Source organism: Phyllostomus hastatus, unplaced genomic scaffold, assembly GCF_019186645.2.
Source record: "Phyllostomus hastatus isolate PE091 unplaced genomic scaffold, TTU_PhHast_1.1 phas_scaffold_21, whole genome shotgun sequence".
Taxonomy (NCBI): Eukaryota; Metazoa; Chordata; class Mammalia; order Chiroptera; family Phyllostomidae; genus Phyllostomus; species Phyllostomus hastatus.
The window spans coordinates 6,389,424-6,404,839 of NW_025334017.1; the positions used below are offsets into that span (position 1 = coordinate 6,389,424).

General features: G+C 35.0%; 1 protein-coding gene across 1 annotated transcript in view; it reads left to right on the top strand.

Annotated features, from left to right (window-relative positions):
• Nucleotides 1-15,416, top strand: part of RAB2A (RAB2A, member RAS oncogene family) — an 89,532-nt gene that overhangs the window by 42,426 nt on the left and 31,690 nt on the right. Inside the window, exons 3-5 of the mRNA XM_045861100.1 lie at nucleotides 1,166-1,233; nucleotides 12,079-12,161; nucleotides 12,566-12,658. Coding sequence (XP_045717056.1) covers nucleotides 1,166-1,233; nucleotides 12,079-12,161; nucleotides 12,566-12,658 — 244 coding nt within the window. The remainder of the gene's footprint in view (nucleotides 1-1,165; nucleotides 1,234-12,078; nucleotides 12,162-12,565; nucleotides 12,659-15,416) is intronic.

Sequence of the window (15,416 nt, forward strand, 5' to 3'; positions counted from 1 at the left end):
AATGTGTTTTAAAAGGAGTTATCTCTAGGGGACAGATTTGGAGATTTCCTTCCTTGTCGATAGCCCATACTGGGAGCCAAGGCAATGATGTTAAAATTTATCCCTTTTAGTGATTTTTATATATTAATCATTTTTAAGAATTTTTAATATTTGTTAACAATAATGATGGTTCTTGAATTTCATTCCTAGTTGTTTTTATGTTACTGAGCCTGTGGGACGTGAAGATCACATTTGGTTTTTTGACTATACTAGCCTCAAATATTTTAGTGTTTTAATTATGCCCTTAGCTTACATTTCTTTTCTTTTTTTTTTTAATTGTTATTCAAGTACAGTTGTCTCCATTTTCCCCCCTCCACTCCTCCCCACCCCACACATCCCCACCTCCTACCCTTGTTCCTACCCCACTTTGGCTTCGTCCATGTGTCCTTTCATATATGTTCCTTGATGACCCTTTCCTCCCCCACCCGTTATCCCCTTCCCCTTCCTTCTAGTTACTGTCAGTTTGTTATTCAATCTCTCGGGTTATATTTTGCTTGCTTGTTTGTTTTGTTGATTAGGTTCCATTTATAGGGGAAATCATATGGTATTTGTCTTTCACCACCTGGCTTATTTCATTTAGCATAATGCTCTCCAGTTCCATTCATGCTGTTGCGAGGGGTAAGCACTGCTTTCTTTCTGCTGCATAGTATTCCACTGTGTAAATGTACCACAGATTTTTGATCCACTCATTACTAATGGGCACTTAAGTTGCTTCCAGCACTTGGCTATTGTAAATTGTGCTGCTATGAACATTGGGGTGCATAGGTCCTTTTGGATTGGTGTTTCAGGATTCTTAGGGTATAATCTCCAGAAAGGGAATTTGTGGGTCACAAATCAGTTCCATTTTTAGTTTTCTGAGGAAATTCCATACTGTTTTCTATAGTGGTTGCACCAGTCTGCAATCCCACCAACAGTGCACTAGGGTTCCCTTTTCTCCTTTAGCTTATGTTTTATTAGCATCTCTACCTTAGCTTATATGTTTAAGGATAGGCGCTGTATTTGTTCAAGTTTTATCATATATCACCTGATATAGCATGTCCTGGAATTAAACATCTTTTTTTAAATCCTTAAATGTGAAATATATTTCTACTACATTGTGTAACAAATCATTTTCTACTCTATTCAGGTGTAGAGTTTGGTGCTCGAATGATAACTATTGATGGGAAACAAATAAAACTTCAGATATGGGATACGGTAAGTATAGCAAACATACATTGTGTGACCTCAGTAAAGTTTTTTTTATAAAGTCCGATGTATGTTTTTGTTTCCATGTTATTTTATACCTGTTACAGTTTGTTAAACACTTAACACCTATAGACAGGAGATGGAATGTTGTTCCAGAGAAGATTAGTTTCTCTTATGCAGTGTTTTCAACAGGTGTACCCTGTCTATTAGATGTTGGTGAACATATCTGAGTGAATGCTAAGGCTGTGGTCTAAACGTAAATATTACAGAAACTATGTTTTTAAGAAAAACAAGCATTATGTCTGAAGTTATACATGTGAAGTAAAATATGAATGTCAATATCTTAGAGTCTTGATTGGACAGTTTATTAACTTGTTTCAAAAATTTGATTTAGTCTCAACCACTTGAAGCCACCTTGCTTTAAGTCCTAATTCTATCATTTATGTTCATTGAGTGTCTATTACATACTCTATAATTATTTTTTAACTTTTTATTGAATTTATTGCTGACATCGGTTAATAAAATTGTATAGATTTTGCCCTGACTGGTGTAGCTCAGTGGGTTGGGTGTCATCCTGCAAACCTAAAGGATGCCAGTTCAGTTTTCCATCAGGGCACATTCCTGGGTTGCAGGCCAGGTCTCCAGTTGGGGCATGCAATTGGCAAGTGATTGATGTTTCTCTCCCTCTTCGTCTCCCTCCCACCCCTCTCTCTGAAAATAAGTAAATAAAATCTTTCTTTAAAAAATTCTTTTAAAAGCATATAGGTTTTAAGTATATAGTTCTATAATGTGTCATCTGTGTATTGTCTTGTGTTCACCATCCCAAAGTCAAGTCTCCTTCCATTACCATTTATCCTCCCTTTACCCGCTTCTACCTTCCCACAACCCCTTTTTCACTCTGGTAATCACTGTACTATTGTCTGTGTCTGAGGGTTTTTTTTTTTTCCTCCTTGCTTAATCCCTTCACCTTTTTCACCCAGCCCTCCCAGCCTTTCCCCTCTGACAGCTGTCAGTCTATTCTCTGTGTCTATGAGTCTCTTTCTGTTATGTTAGATTATTTTGTTTATTAGATTCCACATTTGAGTGAAATCATTTGGTACTTGCCTTTCTCCAACTGGCTTATTTTACTTAGCATAATACTATCCAGGTGCATCCACACTCTCACAAAAAGTAAGATTTTCTTCATTGTGGCTAAGTAGTATTCCATTGTCTAAACATAACACAGCTTTTTTGTCCACTCATCTACTGATGGGCACTTGGACTGCTTTCAAATCTTGGCTATTGTAAATAATGCTTCAACAAATGTTGGGGTGCATATATTCTTTCAAAATAGTGTTTTGGGTTTCTTTGGACATATTCCCAGGAGTAGAATCACTGGGTCTTAAAGCAGTTTCATTTTTAATTGTTTGAGGTAACTCCATACTGCTTCTCACACTGGCTGCATCAATCCTGCATTCCCACCAACAGTGCATGAGGGTTTCCTGTTCTCCACATCCTCACCAACACTTGTTTGTTAATTTATTGATGATGGCCACTCTGACAGGTGTGAGATGGTATCTCATTGTGGTTTTAATTTGCATTTATCTGATGATCAGTGACATTGAGCATCTTTTCATATGTCTGTTGGCCATCTGTATGTCCTCTTGGAGAACTGTCTGTTTAGGTCCTTTCCTGTTTTTTAATTGGGTTGTTTGTTTGTTTTTAGTATTGAGTTGTATTTTCTTTATAAATTTTGGATATTAACCCCTTATAAGATGTATCATTAGCAAATATGTTCTCCCATTCAGTGGGTTGTCTTTTCATTTTGTTGATGGTTTCCTTTGCTGTGCAAAACCTTTTTAGTTTGATGAAGCTTCGTTTGTTTATTTTTTCTTTTGTTTCCCTTGCCTGAGGCTATGTATCAGGAAAAAGTATTACTACAAGAAATGTACAAGATTTTACTGCCTGTGTTTTCTTCTAGGATTTTTATGGTTTCGAGTCTAACATTTAAATCTTTAACCTGGTTTATTTTCTGTATGGTGTAAGAAGGTGATCTAGTTTCTTTCATGTATCTGTCCATCTATTCAACACCATTTATTGAATAGACTATCTACCCTACTGTATGTTTTTGCCTCCTTTTCAAATATTAATTGACCATAAAGGTATGGGTTTATTTCTGGGCTCTCTATTCTGTTCCATTGATGTACATGTCTGTTTTTATGCCCATACCATGCTGTTTAATTAAATATGGCCTTGTAGTATAGTTTGATATCAGGTAGCATTATTCCCCCAACTTTATTCTTTTTCAGGTTACTGTGATTATTCAGGGTCTTCTGTGGTTACATAAAATTTGTTTTAATTCTTGTTCTAGTTCTGTGAAATATGTCATTGGAATCTTGAATGGAATTATGTTGAATAAATAGATTGCTTTGTGTAGTATGGACGTTTTAATGATGCTAATTCTTCCTATCCATGAAAATGAATATACTTCCACTTGTATCTTCTTCATTGTCTTTCTTCATTGTCTTACAGTTTTTCAAGCACAGGTCTTTTACTTCCTTGGTTAAATTTATCCCTAGGTATTTTTTTATGCATTTGTAAATGGGATTGTTTTCTTTGTTTCCTTTTGCAATAGTTGACTATTGATGTATAAAAATGCAGCTGATTTCTGGGTATTTATTTCATATCCTGCTACTTAACTGAATTCATTTATCAGTTCTAGTAGTTTTTTGATGGAATCTTTAGGGTGTTCTATATAGAGTATCATGTCATCTGCCATGCTATATAATTTTTAATGGCAATCTGTCATCTCAACCACAGAACATAAATTGAGTTACTATTTTCTATATTCTCCCATTTTAGATGCATAAAAGAGAAGTTACTTTGTTATATACAGTGGATGACTTTAAGGTAGCAGTTCTCAAATTTTTTGGTCTCAGAATCCCTTTATACTGTTAAAAATTAGGAGGACACCAAAGAACCTTTACTTATGTGGCTTATAACTATCAGTATTTATCATTAAAAACTAAAACTGTAAAACTTATTAAATATTCAGTTATTCATTTTTAGAAATAACCATAATAAACTTATTATATATTGGGATAAACAGTGCAATTTTTATGGAAATTAACTGTTTTTCCAACCCGCCGCAATAAAACTTACACTTTTCTAGTGAGAAAGTGTTTCATTTTGTTACATTTTGAAAAATCTCTGCACTGTCTTTTTTACATACCTGTTTCTGTATTGAGTCTTATGTGTGCCGTTTAATTGAAGTATATGAATAAAATACAACTTCATACAAACACATTGTTGAGAAATGAAGGACCTCGTGGACCCTTAAAAATTCTCAGGGTTGTCCAAGAATCATAGGGTCACACTTTGAGAAAACTGCTTTGGGGCAATTAGGGCTTAACCCTTTTGGGGGTTTTGTTTGTTTGTTTTTGAACTATTTTTTTAAAGATTATTTTATTTATATTTTTAGAGAGAGGAGAAGGGAAGGAGAAAGAGAGGGAGAGAAACATCAATGTGTGGTTGCCTTTTGCGCAACCCCCACTGGGGACCTGGCTCACAACCCAGGCATGTACCCTGACTGGGAATTGAACTGGAAACCCTTTGTTTCACAGGCTGGCCCTCAGTCCACTCAACCATACCAGCCAGGGCAGGACTTAATCCTTCATGGAACCCCAGTTGAGAAAAAAAAAAGTTCTCTTTATGAATGACAAAGCATATTATGTAAACTAGAAAATAAAATATAACCTATGGGGAATTTTAGCATCTTATACCCTTTCTTTTTTTCTCTATGCACGTTTAGTTTCTCACCTGTCACCTATAATAGCTAATGAAGGAAGGAACCTTGGAGAATATTGTCTCACAGGCTGGATTCCCAGGAAGAGCAAATGAGTTGCTAAGGGTCATTATGAGACCTAGCTTTGCTAATGCTTCTTGTGTATCACGTCATTGTCCCTGAAATGAAAAACACTAAATCTCTGGCTTGCTTTGTCCCAAAGCGATACATCGGACTCAGGGTTTTTATGGTTCTTATCACCTCTTTCTCAGTGAAGGTTTATGATTTCAGTGTTTTGTAGGGATTTCCTCCCGGAGCCTGTAACATATCATAACTTTTTTATTTATATTCTCTCAGGTAACATGATTTCAAAATTACACTGTGGAGAGAAAAAAAATAGGCAAAGTCCCTCCTTTTCCTAGAGATTTAGAATTAATGATCTGTGATCAAAAAGAAGTGTTTTATACTTCTGCATTAAAAGAGGTTCTTTTTTTGAAAACTGATTATTTCACCTAAATTAGGTTGCTTTTTCAACTAATAAACTTAATGTAACATATATCTTTCAGTGTAATGCAGTGTGAACCAGACTACTTGATATCCTTTAATACATGTTTCATACCTTATTTTTGCCATAAATACTTATTTTGTTTGAAACACTTTTTTCTCCTTTCCACTTAAGACCAGCTCAGGTGTCAACTCTTATGGAGCCTTTCAGATCCCGATGGGATAGCCAATTCCCCTGTAATATTTTACAAATATTTCTGTTACAGTTTTCATTGTGTTCTTGTCATAGTTTTTTGTTCAAGTATCTAACCTCAGGATAAGCATCATGAAGAAAAGTTATCTTATTCAACTTTGTATCTTGTATTCTTGGTTTAAGGAATAATACAGTGTTTGGTAAATTTTATTGAATGACTGAATAAAGCACCTCATTCTGTCTCAGCAGCTTGTAGAAGTTTTGGATGTGTTCAAGAAGTAGCATCTACTAAAAGGCGAGATTGATACAGCAATGAAAATTATGGATGTTTCAGGCACAAATTGCCGTATTGGTTTATTCTAGTGTGTCCAGTTGTTCTCTCCTTAAGATGTTCCCTTAAATAATTGCCCTCCCTTCCCTGGGCTTTTTGAAACTTGAATAAGTCATTCATTTCCCAGTTATTTCTTTGGCAGGTTAACTGTCCATCTCTTCTTTTGATAGAAGCCTTTGTTTTTTCTTAGCAGAGGAGTAAATTGTTTTATACTGTAGTCATCTTTCAAAAGAAGTCTGTAATATGCTGGACAACATGAAAAGGAAGAAGAAAAAAGAACCCCTGATCACACTTCCTCTAGAAGAGGTGGTTTTCTTTCCTCTGTGTCTAAAAGGGAGAGACTGTGATGCCTTCGAAGCCATCATGACCCCCCTGCCCCTGAAAGAATTCGAAGGCTTCCAAATGGTGGTTGCTAGGACCCAGTGACCTGTTCCAGAATTTAAGAAATGGTCAAAAACATCTGTTAACTTACTACTTTTAAAAGTTTTGGGGGGTATTGGGTTTTTTTTTGTTGTTGTTGTTTTTTGAGGCTCTCCACCTGATAGGCTTTCCTCTTGTTGTCACTGGCTTTCTTACTTTCATACCTAATTCTCAGAACTCTTCAATATTTGTCGTGTGGCACACAGTAAGGTTGATTCTGAACTCAATCTGTGTCTGAGTGGAACAGTTTTCCATATTGTCGTTTTGTAGTATGTCCACACATTGGATAGTAGGCTGCATTTTTAACAAGGATTGTGTCTGTTACTGGCCCAAGACATTTATAAAACTATTCTAGAGTCCTTTAGGGGAAATTTTGCCAGTGTTATGGTTAATTTAATCAGCCTTAAAGAAATTATTCTTTCCCCCAATAACTAAGTCTCAGTATCTTATTATATTTGTCATCCATTGTATATCCATTCTCATTTACAAAACTAAAGGAGTTTTCCTTGAAAATATCCACATTCACCATGTTTGCTTTCTTTTGAAAATAGTAAGTCCAGCTACCAGCAGATACCCTCTGGAGGCCTTGCTGGAAGCAGTGATAACAATATTTCAGCACCTACCTTATAGCTCTTTCCCTTGGCCCTGTGCCACTTTATCTCTTTTATCAGAAGTCAAATATGTGATATTCTTTGTCTCTCACAGTAAGACAATGAAGAAACATAAGCTACACCCAGTCCCTATTCATTAACTGCTGGCAAAAGGACATAAGAAGTCCATTCTCACTCTGAGACCCTCATCTAGCCTTTACCCACTTCCTTTTTCTCTTCATTCTTGTTTTGCTTTTTGTCACTTTTTCAGTTGCCTTCCTAGCATATCCCAATAAATCTCATTCTCCCCCATAATGTGGATGTTTTAAGTCCATACATCTGCTCAATTTCCCTAGAAATATTTTTATTTTAGATGTACAACTATTTTGATAATCAAGAGTTAGTGAAACTATAAAAAATCATATGAAATATAGATGTTAAATAAGTATCTTTTTAGCAAATCACAGGCATTTTTTTTCTCAGCCCTTTATAAAATATGTCAGTTTATACCCAACTCCTCACTCCCAAAAGTGAACAATTTTATTTATTAGTGGAGCAGTAAGAATGGATGGCTAGAATTCAGTGGGGCTAGGTTAAGAGCCTGGAACCAAGCACAGGGAAACAATCCTGCCTCGTCACTCCTGTCTGCTCCTACGCATCCAACCTCAGGAGTTGAGAGGCTTTTGGAGGTCCAACTGTTTGCCTTCTTCAGTAGCTGTTCGTCAGCCTTTTCTTGAGCAACCACAGGGATAGGAAGCTATCCTAGACATTGCATTCTACTCATGTTTACTTCCCACCTAGGGTCTATTTTCTCTTAAGTGGCAGCATTAAAGAATCTGATGTCGGCAATCCCATCCTCTGAGTCTTGACAGCCCTTGCTTTTCTCAAGATCTGCTTGAGTTTCTGTAGGAGATTCTTAGATGGCTCAGAATATTGACCCATGTTGAACTTTTTCTCCATCCTTGCTATAGACACTGAGGCAGCCTAAAGTCACTTTGATTCTTACTGTGTCACTGTTGTCCAGAACAGAAGTCTTTCTCCTGCATGTAGATTTCAGTGCATGAAATTTTTAATTTCTTCAGTGACAGCAGTTTTTTGATCACTAGTCTAGATTTTTTAGTCTATTTAGTGAAGTACCTGACATTTCATGCTTGAGTACTGGACGACTTACTTGGCTACTTAGAAATCCCCCCCTTTTTTTGTTTTCGTTTTGGTTCTCAGCTAGGTTTTGATAACCATAATCATTAGATAAATGTCTAACAATGAAAGTTCGAGGTATTACTGTAACATTGATTCTCACAAATCTTAATTTTCTAATTTTATTGACTCTTTGGGATCAATCAAGGTAACATTTTAGTGCCTGCTATAAATATATTTCAGTATTCTGTTATGCTCTCCGTCAAGAACTAAAGAGGAAAAAAGATAAGCATTTGAACAGTGTGTTGGTTTTATCTAGTCAGTAGTATTAGAACTACCGTATCTTGCCATGTATAATGCGCACTTTTTGCCAAAATCTTTGAGGGAAAAATAAGGATGTGCAGTTTATATGGGTAATATTAATTCTGTATCTATACAAATGTCTTTAATTCTTTTATTTATGCTTATATGTTAAATGTGTAACTCTAGATAGCAATATTGATATCCATATGCAAACTATTACCTTGGAATATGATCATTGGTTTTGTTTATTAAATATACCGGTAAATAAATAATTGAATTTAAAAATTAAAACAAAAAAATTTTTTTTCATGAAGGTGTGGGCCCAAAACGTTAGTGCACATTATATACAAGAGCACATTTTGCACAGCAAAATACAGTAAATGATCACATGAAAGTGCCTTTGGATTTGAGAGGAGAAAAGGATAACTGTGGGCTGTGGTGAACAAGCTTATGGGCTTTGTGAGAGATTTAGGACGTTATCAAAGGGAATAGAAAATGGGTAGGTAGAGGGGAAGAGCAAATGGGGTTTTTTAGTCAAAAAGGTAAACATATAAAAACAGGAATAATCAAAATATAGGCAGGATATCAGACAAAAGGAATAGCTCTATGAACAAGACTTACTAAGAAGATAAATTCTGAAAAAAACAAATAGAGAACTAATTCGTAAGAGCTTCAGGGTATTTAGAGATTTTTAAGCAGTAACTTAATATATATAAAGATGTATGTTATGGATATAACAGGAGAGAGAGAAGTTAAGTTGCCAGCCTAGTTACTACAAAAGTTGTTATCAACAGATTGACTCAGGCACATGAGGAAGCCAATTTGGGGAAATCTTTATATGGCAATTAGAAGTAAATATTAAAGGTATGGGGCAAAGAGTCAAGTTTATTTGATTTATCAAACCTTACATGAAAAATTAAGGTCTGTAAGGCTTTTTTTTTTTTCTTTTATGTTCTGTGACTCTGGTTTTAATCCCAGACATCACTAAAAATGGAGCTTGCCCATTATCTCTTAAAGCTGATTTGTTCTATTCTACTTGGTTGATGTCTGCGTACCTTTGCTGCTGTTTTACAGAAATAAACAGCTATATTGTCCACTCTGGCTACCACGTTTTTCTGGTGCTATTCACTTAGCCAGTCATCTTCATTTCATTAAATGCATTTTTCTTTACACCTTTAGCTTATATTTGCAATCCCTTACTACAAAGAATTCTATATCCTTTTCCATTTCAGTCCTCTAAAATCTCTTTATCCCTACACTATAGTGCAGAGGATGAAAAATACATCTCTGTTTCATAAGATGACATTGCTTTTTTACTTAAAACAATATAGGTCAATCACAGTTTGGACAACCTATAGTCAGATAAATCATACTAAAACACTTATTTGAGCAGATTATTTCAAGGCTACCAGTACCGTTAACAAAAAGATGAGTGTGGGATGTTTTTCCTGAAAGTCAGTTCTCAAGAATTTAATAACTATTCTGTGTACTGATCATTGCTTATTATGTAGAGATTTTAAGATGCATAATTACATTCGTAGTCCTCACTTGGAATGTGTTTTTTTTGGGGGGAGGGGGTTGTTTGATTTTTGCAATGGTAGGCAAACTCTAGATTCAGTGGGCTCAGTATAAAGTGAAGCATTATGTATGTTATTTCCATATTGCAACATGTTTGTTCTTGGTAAAATAATTAGGGAGGAATGTGAATGGTATACACTTGTACAAGTGTGCTTCTCTCCTTTTCCTATATTTCCCCTTTTACTATTTCTTATGTGGGCTGTAAACACTGAAGTTTTAGCCCTGTAGTGCTGCACAGAATGTCCCAGCAAGATGGTTTTAAAGGACTTTCACTTTGCTCATTGTTTAGGCATGGCAGACACAAGAGCTCTAAACCTGATTTTTATTTTAAACTAATAAAACATTATTTTTGTGTTATTTATTACAGACTTCTTTCTATATAATTCACAGTGAAACATATCTCTTAAAAATTGAATTCTTAGTTTTCCCATGTTAAGCACTTAAGGGAAAAACTCCCATAATATTTGCATTTTGAACTTGAATTTGAAAAACTTGTTTTGGAAGATACATCCCAGTGAATTATATTAACATAACTTGAATTAATGTCATGCCTCCAACTAGTAGCATCTAGTGTTTTAGCCTCAATCTATGTGAAATGAGTTGGCTGTTTTTTCTGGCCCTTTTACATGTGGCTTTCTCAGTATCTAATTTGGCATGACATTATTTTAAGTGCCAGAATTGCTCAGGAGTTAACCAAGAGATGATCTAATCTTATTTTCTACATAGAAGTTATTTTTACTAAATCTTAGCATGCTAGGATTTACTGATGTCCACTTACTTAGGTGGGATGCAGTACTGACCATTTTGTGTACTTGACTAAGACACCAGGATTTATTCTTTCACTCAACATGCTTTTTCTGTCTGTTGTGTGCCAGACCCCGTGCTAGGTGCTGAGGGTGGGAGCATGGGAAAGAGGGAGTGTAATGGGAGCACCGAGAAGAACAAGGAAGTATAGAGGGTTGAGTGTTAGAACGGCAGAACCTGAGCTCTGTGTGTGTGTGTGTGTTCTGAGAGTAAGAAAGGCTTAATATTTGCATTGGAAAATCAATTCAGAACATGCAAACATGAATATGTTTCAAGAAGTTAGTAGATTTTGAATACAAAAATTGTGGAAACCATGTTTACTCAATATACATGTTTTTTTTTTTCAAAAATAGAAAAGAAGTAATCAAAAATTAAAAAGTATTTTCGATAAAAACTGTCTCAGTTTCAAACTTAAAGGCAATAGGCATATCCCTCACCAGCCTTTTTTAAAAAACAGAACATTAGTGCCACCAGTAAAAGAGAAATTAACTGATTTTGCATAATCAATGAAGTCTGTTTTCACAAGTGGATATAAAGATGACTTTTACATCCTGTTGCCTTCTGACAGCATTATATATCAAATACAGAGAAAATTGATTAAGTGTGGAGAAAAATTATACAAATTAAATTCAGAACCATTTTCTGTTTTTCGTAATAAAATGATTGCTCAAAGAATTCCATCTGATGACTGTTGAAAGCTCACTGCAGTTTATGATATAACTGATAAAATCTGCATCCTTGGCCTTCCAACAACCTTTACACCAGCAGATGGTGGGCGTAAAGATGTCATTCATCATTTATTTACAATGGACTTTATTTATTCTAGTGTCAACAGCTGCCCCAGGGAGTGGGTTATTGAATTCAAATGTGAGGCTCTGGGTTATTTGCTTCCTTTCAAATTTGTCTTCAGAGCTTAGTTGCTAGGAGTCCATTCTGTGCTCTAATAATGATTCATGTATTGTGAAGCCATTCAGTAAATTGGGTTGTCAGGGATTGCCAAAAAAGGTTTAGAGGTCTTGGGGCGGGGGGTGGTTGTATGTGCATCTGGTTGTCTGGTTGACTTGAGCAATAGTGGTTATTATGTGACTTTTTCCTGAGGTTGGTGAAGTTAGGTTTACTTCTTTTCCTTTATGCACTCATTCCCTACCTGCCCGTATTCTGCATATGAATAATAAGGAAAAGAAGAGGACAGTTTATTAAAGGAAACTCTTACTCTTTTCTTTCCTTACAGGCAGGGCAAGAGTCCTTTCGTTCCATCACAAGGTCATACTACAGAGGTGCAGCCGGGGCTTTACTAGTATATGACATTACAAGGTAAGAACTTAGAAATTTTTCAGTTCAGTGGTCAATGCAGAGAATTTCTCTAAATAAATACAGGTACTAGTAATGAAAATATACCTTTGCCTTTATGCCCTCGCTATTTCCCTTTAAAGCTTGTGTATCTTGAATTAAAATTATTTTCCTACAAGTACCCTCAAGTTGATCAGTTTGGTGATATTATTTATACATTGGGATTTAACACAGTGCTATTACTTATAATTTCTAAATTGAACTGTAATCAGTGGACTCTAAATCCAGACACTGTACTTGATATCTGTTTTCATTACATAAGTGGCAATGGCTAAAAGTAGTTATCTTTAATAGAATACATACTGTTCATTGTACACTGCTAGGGGAAATCCTTTGACAATAGTAATCAAATTATTGTTTATGTTTAGGAGAGATACATTCAACCACTTGACAACCTGGTTAGAAGATGCCCGCCAGCATTCTAATTCCAACATGGTCATTATGCTTATTGGAAATAAGAGGTAAAAATAATTTAAAACTTTTTTTGCATTAATTATGAAGACTGGATAGCTGTTTATGTGATACCTGTTAAGGTTCTTATTTTATAAATTTGTTCAAATATAAGTTACTAGCTTCTTAAATTATAAAATTTTGAAAATCCTAAGGTGTTTCATTTGGTTTTTAAAAGATAGATAGTAAACTTTGTTAGAAATTATTATTTCAAATAGTTTTTGTTGGAATGTATACTTTAAAGAATTATCTGAAAGTTTTACCTGATTAGTAATTTAAAATAAAGCCCACTGATTTATTCTAAGGCTTTATATTGGTGTCATAATTAATGTTGTCTTTTAATCTCATTTTACTTTACATTTGTACAGAGCTTTATCTGAAGTGAATTTCCTTGTGCTCTATGTTTAAAAAGATAGTACACGGGAAAACATGTTCTTCCCCATAGTTTCTATAAACTTGCAAGAGTGTGGGAAAGTTACCGTAAGTTTTAGTAGAAATTTTTCTTTGGGTTTATAAAATAGTGTTAAAAGGTAATGTTTTTAGAAAGGTAAAATCATGACTCTTATATGATAATGAACACATGTTAAAGCTTTTATTTATCTCATTAACTAATGAGGGAACCAGTAAGATATTACAGTAGATTTAAAAGAGAACTCAGAATACCATATTTATAGTCACATAAGGAATACTGAAATGAAATTACAAATGGATAACAAAAACAAACAGTATCCATAGGATGATCATTGTACTCCATGGGGTGCAGCCTGTATGTCTATGGACCATAGTTATTTGCATTACTGTCTATTTTCCAGGAGTTAATTTTTGTCTCTGTAGTCTTTGAAAATTTGTGGGATGCAGTTAAAGTATTGCTTAGAGGGGGGTTATAGCACTAAACACTTTTATTAAGAAAAAGTTTGAAATTGTAACCTAAACTTTAAGTTTAATATTAAAACTAGAAAGATAAGAGCACATTAAACCCAAGGTTAGCAAAAAAGGAGGTAATAAGAAAACCAATGAAACCAAAAGTTAGTTCTTGAGAAGATAAAATAGATACAGATCAGGGAAAAAATAAGACACATGACCAATATCAGAAATTAAAGAACGATACCACTATAGATTTTTCAGACATTACAGGGATAGTAAGAGAATGTTGTAAATGGAGTAAATGGATTGGGGAGATGTTGGCCAAAGGATACAAACTTGTTATTAGAAGGTGAATGGATTCTGGGAACCTAATGCACAGCATTGTGATTTTGGTTACTAATACTGTATTACATACCTCAGAGTTGCCAAGAGACTAGATCTTAAGTGTTCTTGGCGCAGAATGAAATAATTGGGTGGTATGATGGAGGTGTTGGCTAATGCTGTGTTGGTAATTGTATTGTGTTGTGTGGGTATGTCAAATCAACAGGTTGTACACCTTATATGTGTTAGATCTCAATAAAAAATAAATGATCCCTAAACAATTTTTTAAAACTTATTTTCACAACTGATTTCTGAACTCTGAGCTATAGATACCTTGGTTTTCCTAAGATAATCATCTTTCTCATCTTTAGAGTCCTTAAGCCCCCCTGCCCCCCCCCCAAAAAAAAAACCTAAACAAATGGAGAGGTAGACTGTGTCTATGGGTAGAAAAACTACATATTTTCAAAATGTCAGTTCCTCCGAAATTGATTTAAAGATTCATTGTAATCCCAATCAAAATTCATCAGACTTTTGATAGGAGGTAGAAATTGACAAGCTGATTTTAAAATTTATGTGAAAATACAAAATTGGAGGGTTCATTGGTTTCACTAACACTGATTTCAAGATCTATTATACTATAATCAGTTTAGTCTGATAATGGCATACATAGCATAAATCAGGGAACGGAGTGAGAAGTACAGAAGTAGATACATCCTTATGTATACGGTCAATTTATTTTTTTAACAAAGGTGCCAAGGTAGTTCAGTTTGGGAAAGGTTAATCTTTTCATCAAATGATGTTGGAACAGTTGAACAGCCATGTGCAAAGGAAATGAACCTTGACCCTTACCTTACACCATATATGAAAATTTACTGGAAGTGGATCATAGACCTATATGTAAGAGCTAAAAGTATTTTTTAAATTCTAGAAGAAAACAAAATTTTAGTTTCTCCAGTATTGCCAAATATTTCTTAAATAGCCCAGAAAGAAAACATTAAGGGGGGTGAGGGTAAAGTATAATCAATCAATTATACTTCAACAGAATTTAAAGTCCTGCTTTTCAAACAACAGTTCCAAGATGAAAAGACAAGCTACAGACTAGGAGAAAATATATGCAGAACATATATCCAAGAAAAGACTGGAATCTAGAGTAAATGTAGAATTCTTACAATTCATTAATTAAAAAGATATCCCAGTTTTGGAGTTTTTTGAAAGATTTTATTTATTTTTAGAGAGGGGGGAAAGGAGGAAAAAGAGAGGGAGAGACATATCAGTGTGTGGTTGCCTCTCATATGCCCGCCCACTGGGGACCTGGCCCACAACCCAGGCATATGCTCTGATGGGGCATCAAACTGGTGACCCTTTGGTTCTCAGGCCAGCGCTCAATCCACTGAGCCACACTACCAAGGTAATATCCCAGTTTTTTTAAATGAGCAGCACTTCCCTAAAGAATATATACAGGTGGCAGGTAAGCACATGAAAAATGAGTGAAATCCAGATTAAAACCATAGTGATATACCATTGTACACTTAGTGAAATGGCTGAACTGAAAAAAAAGATGAACAAAAATGTAGAGGCAATTGC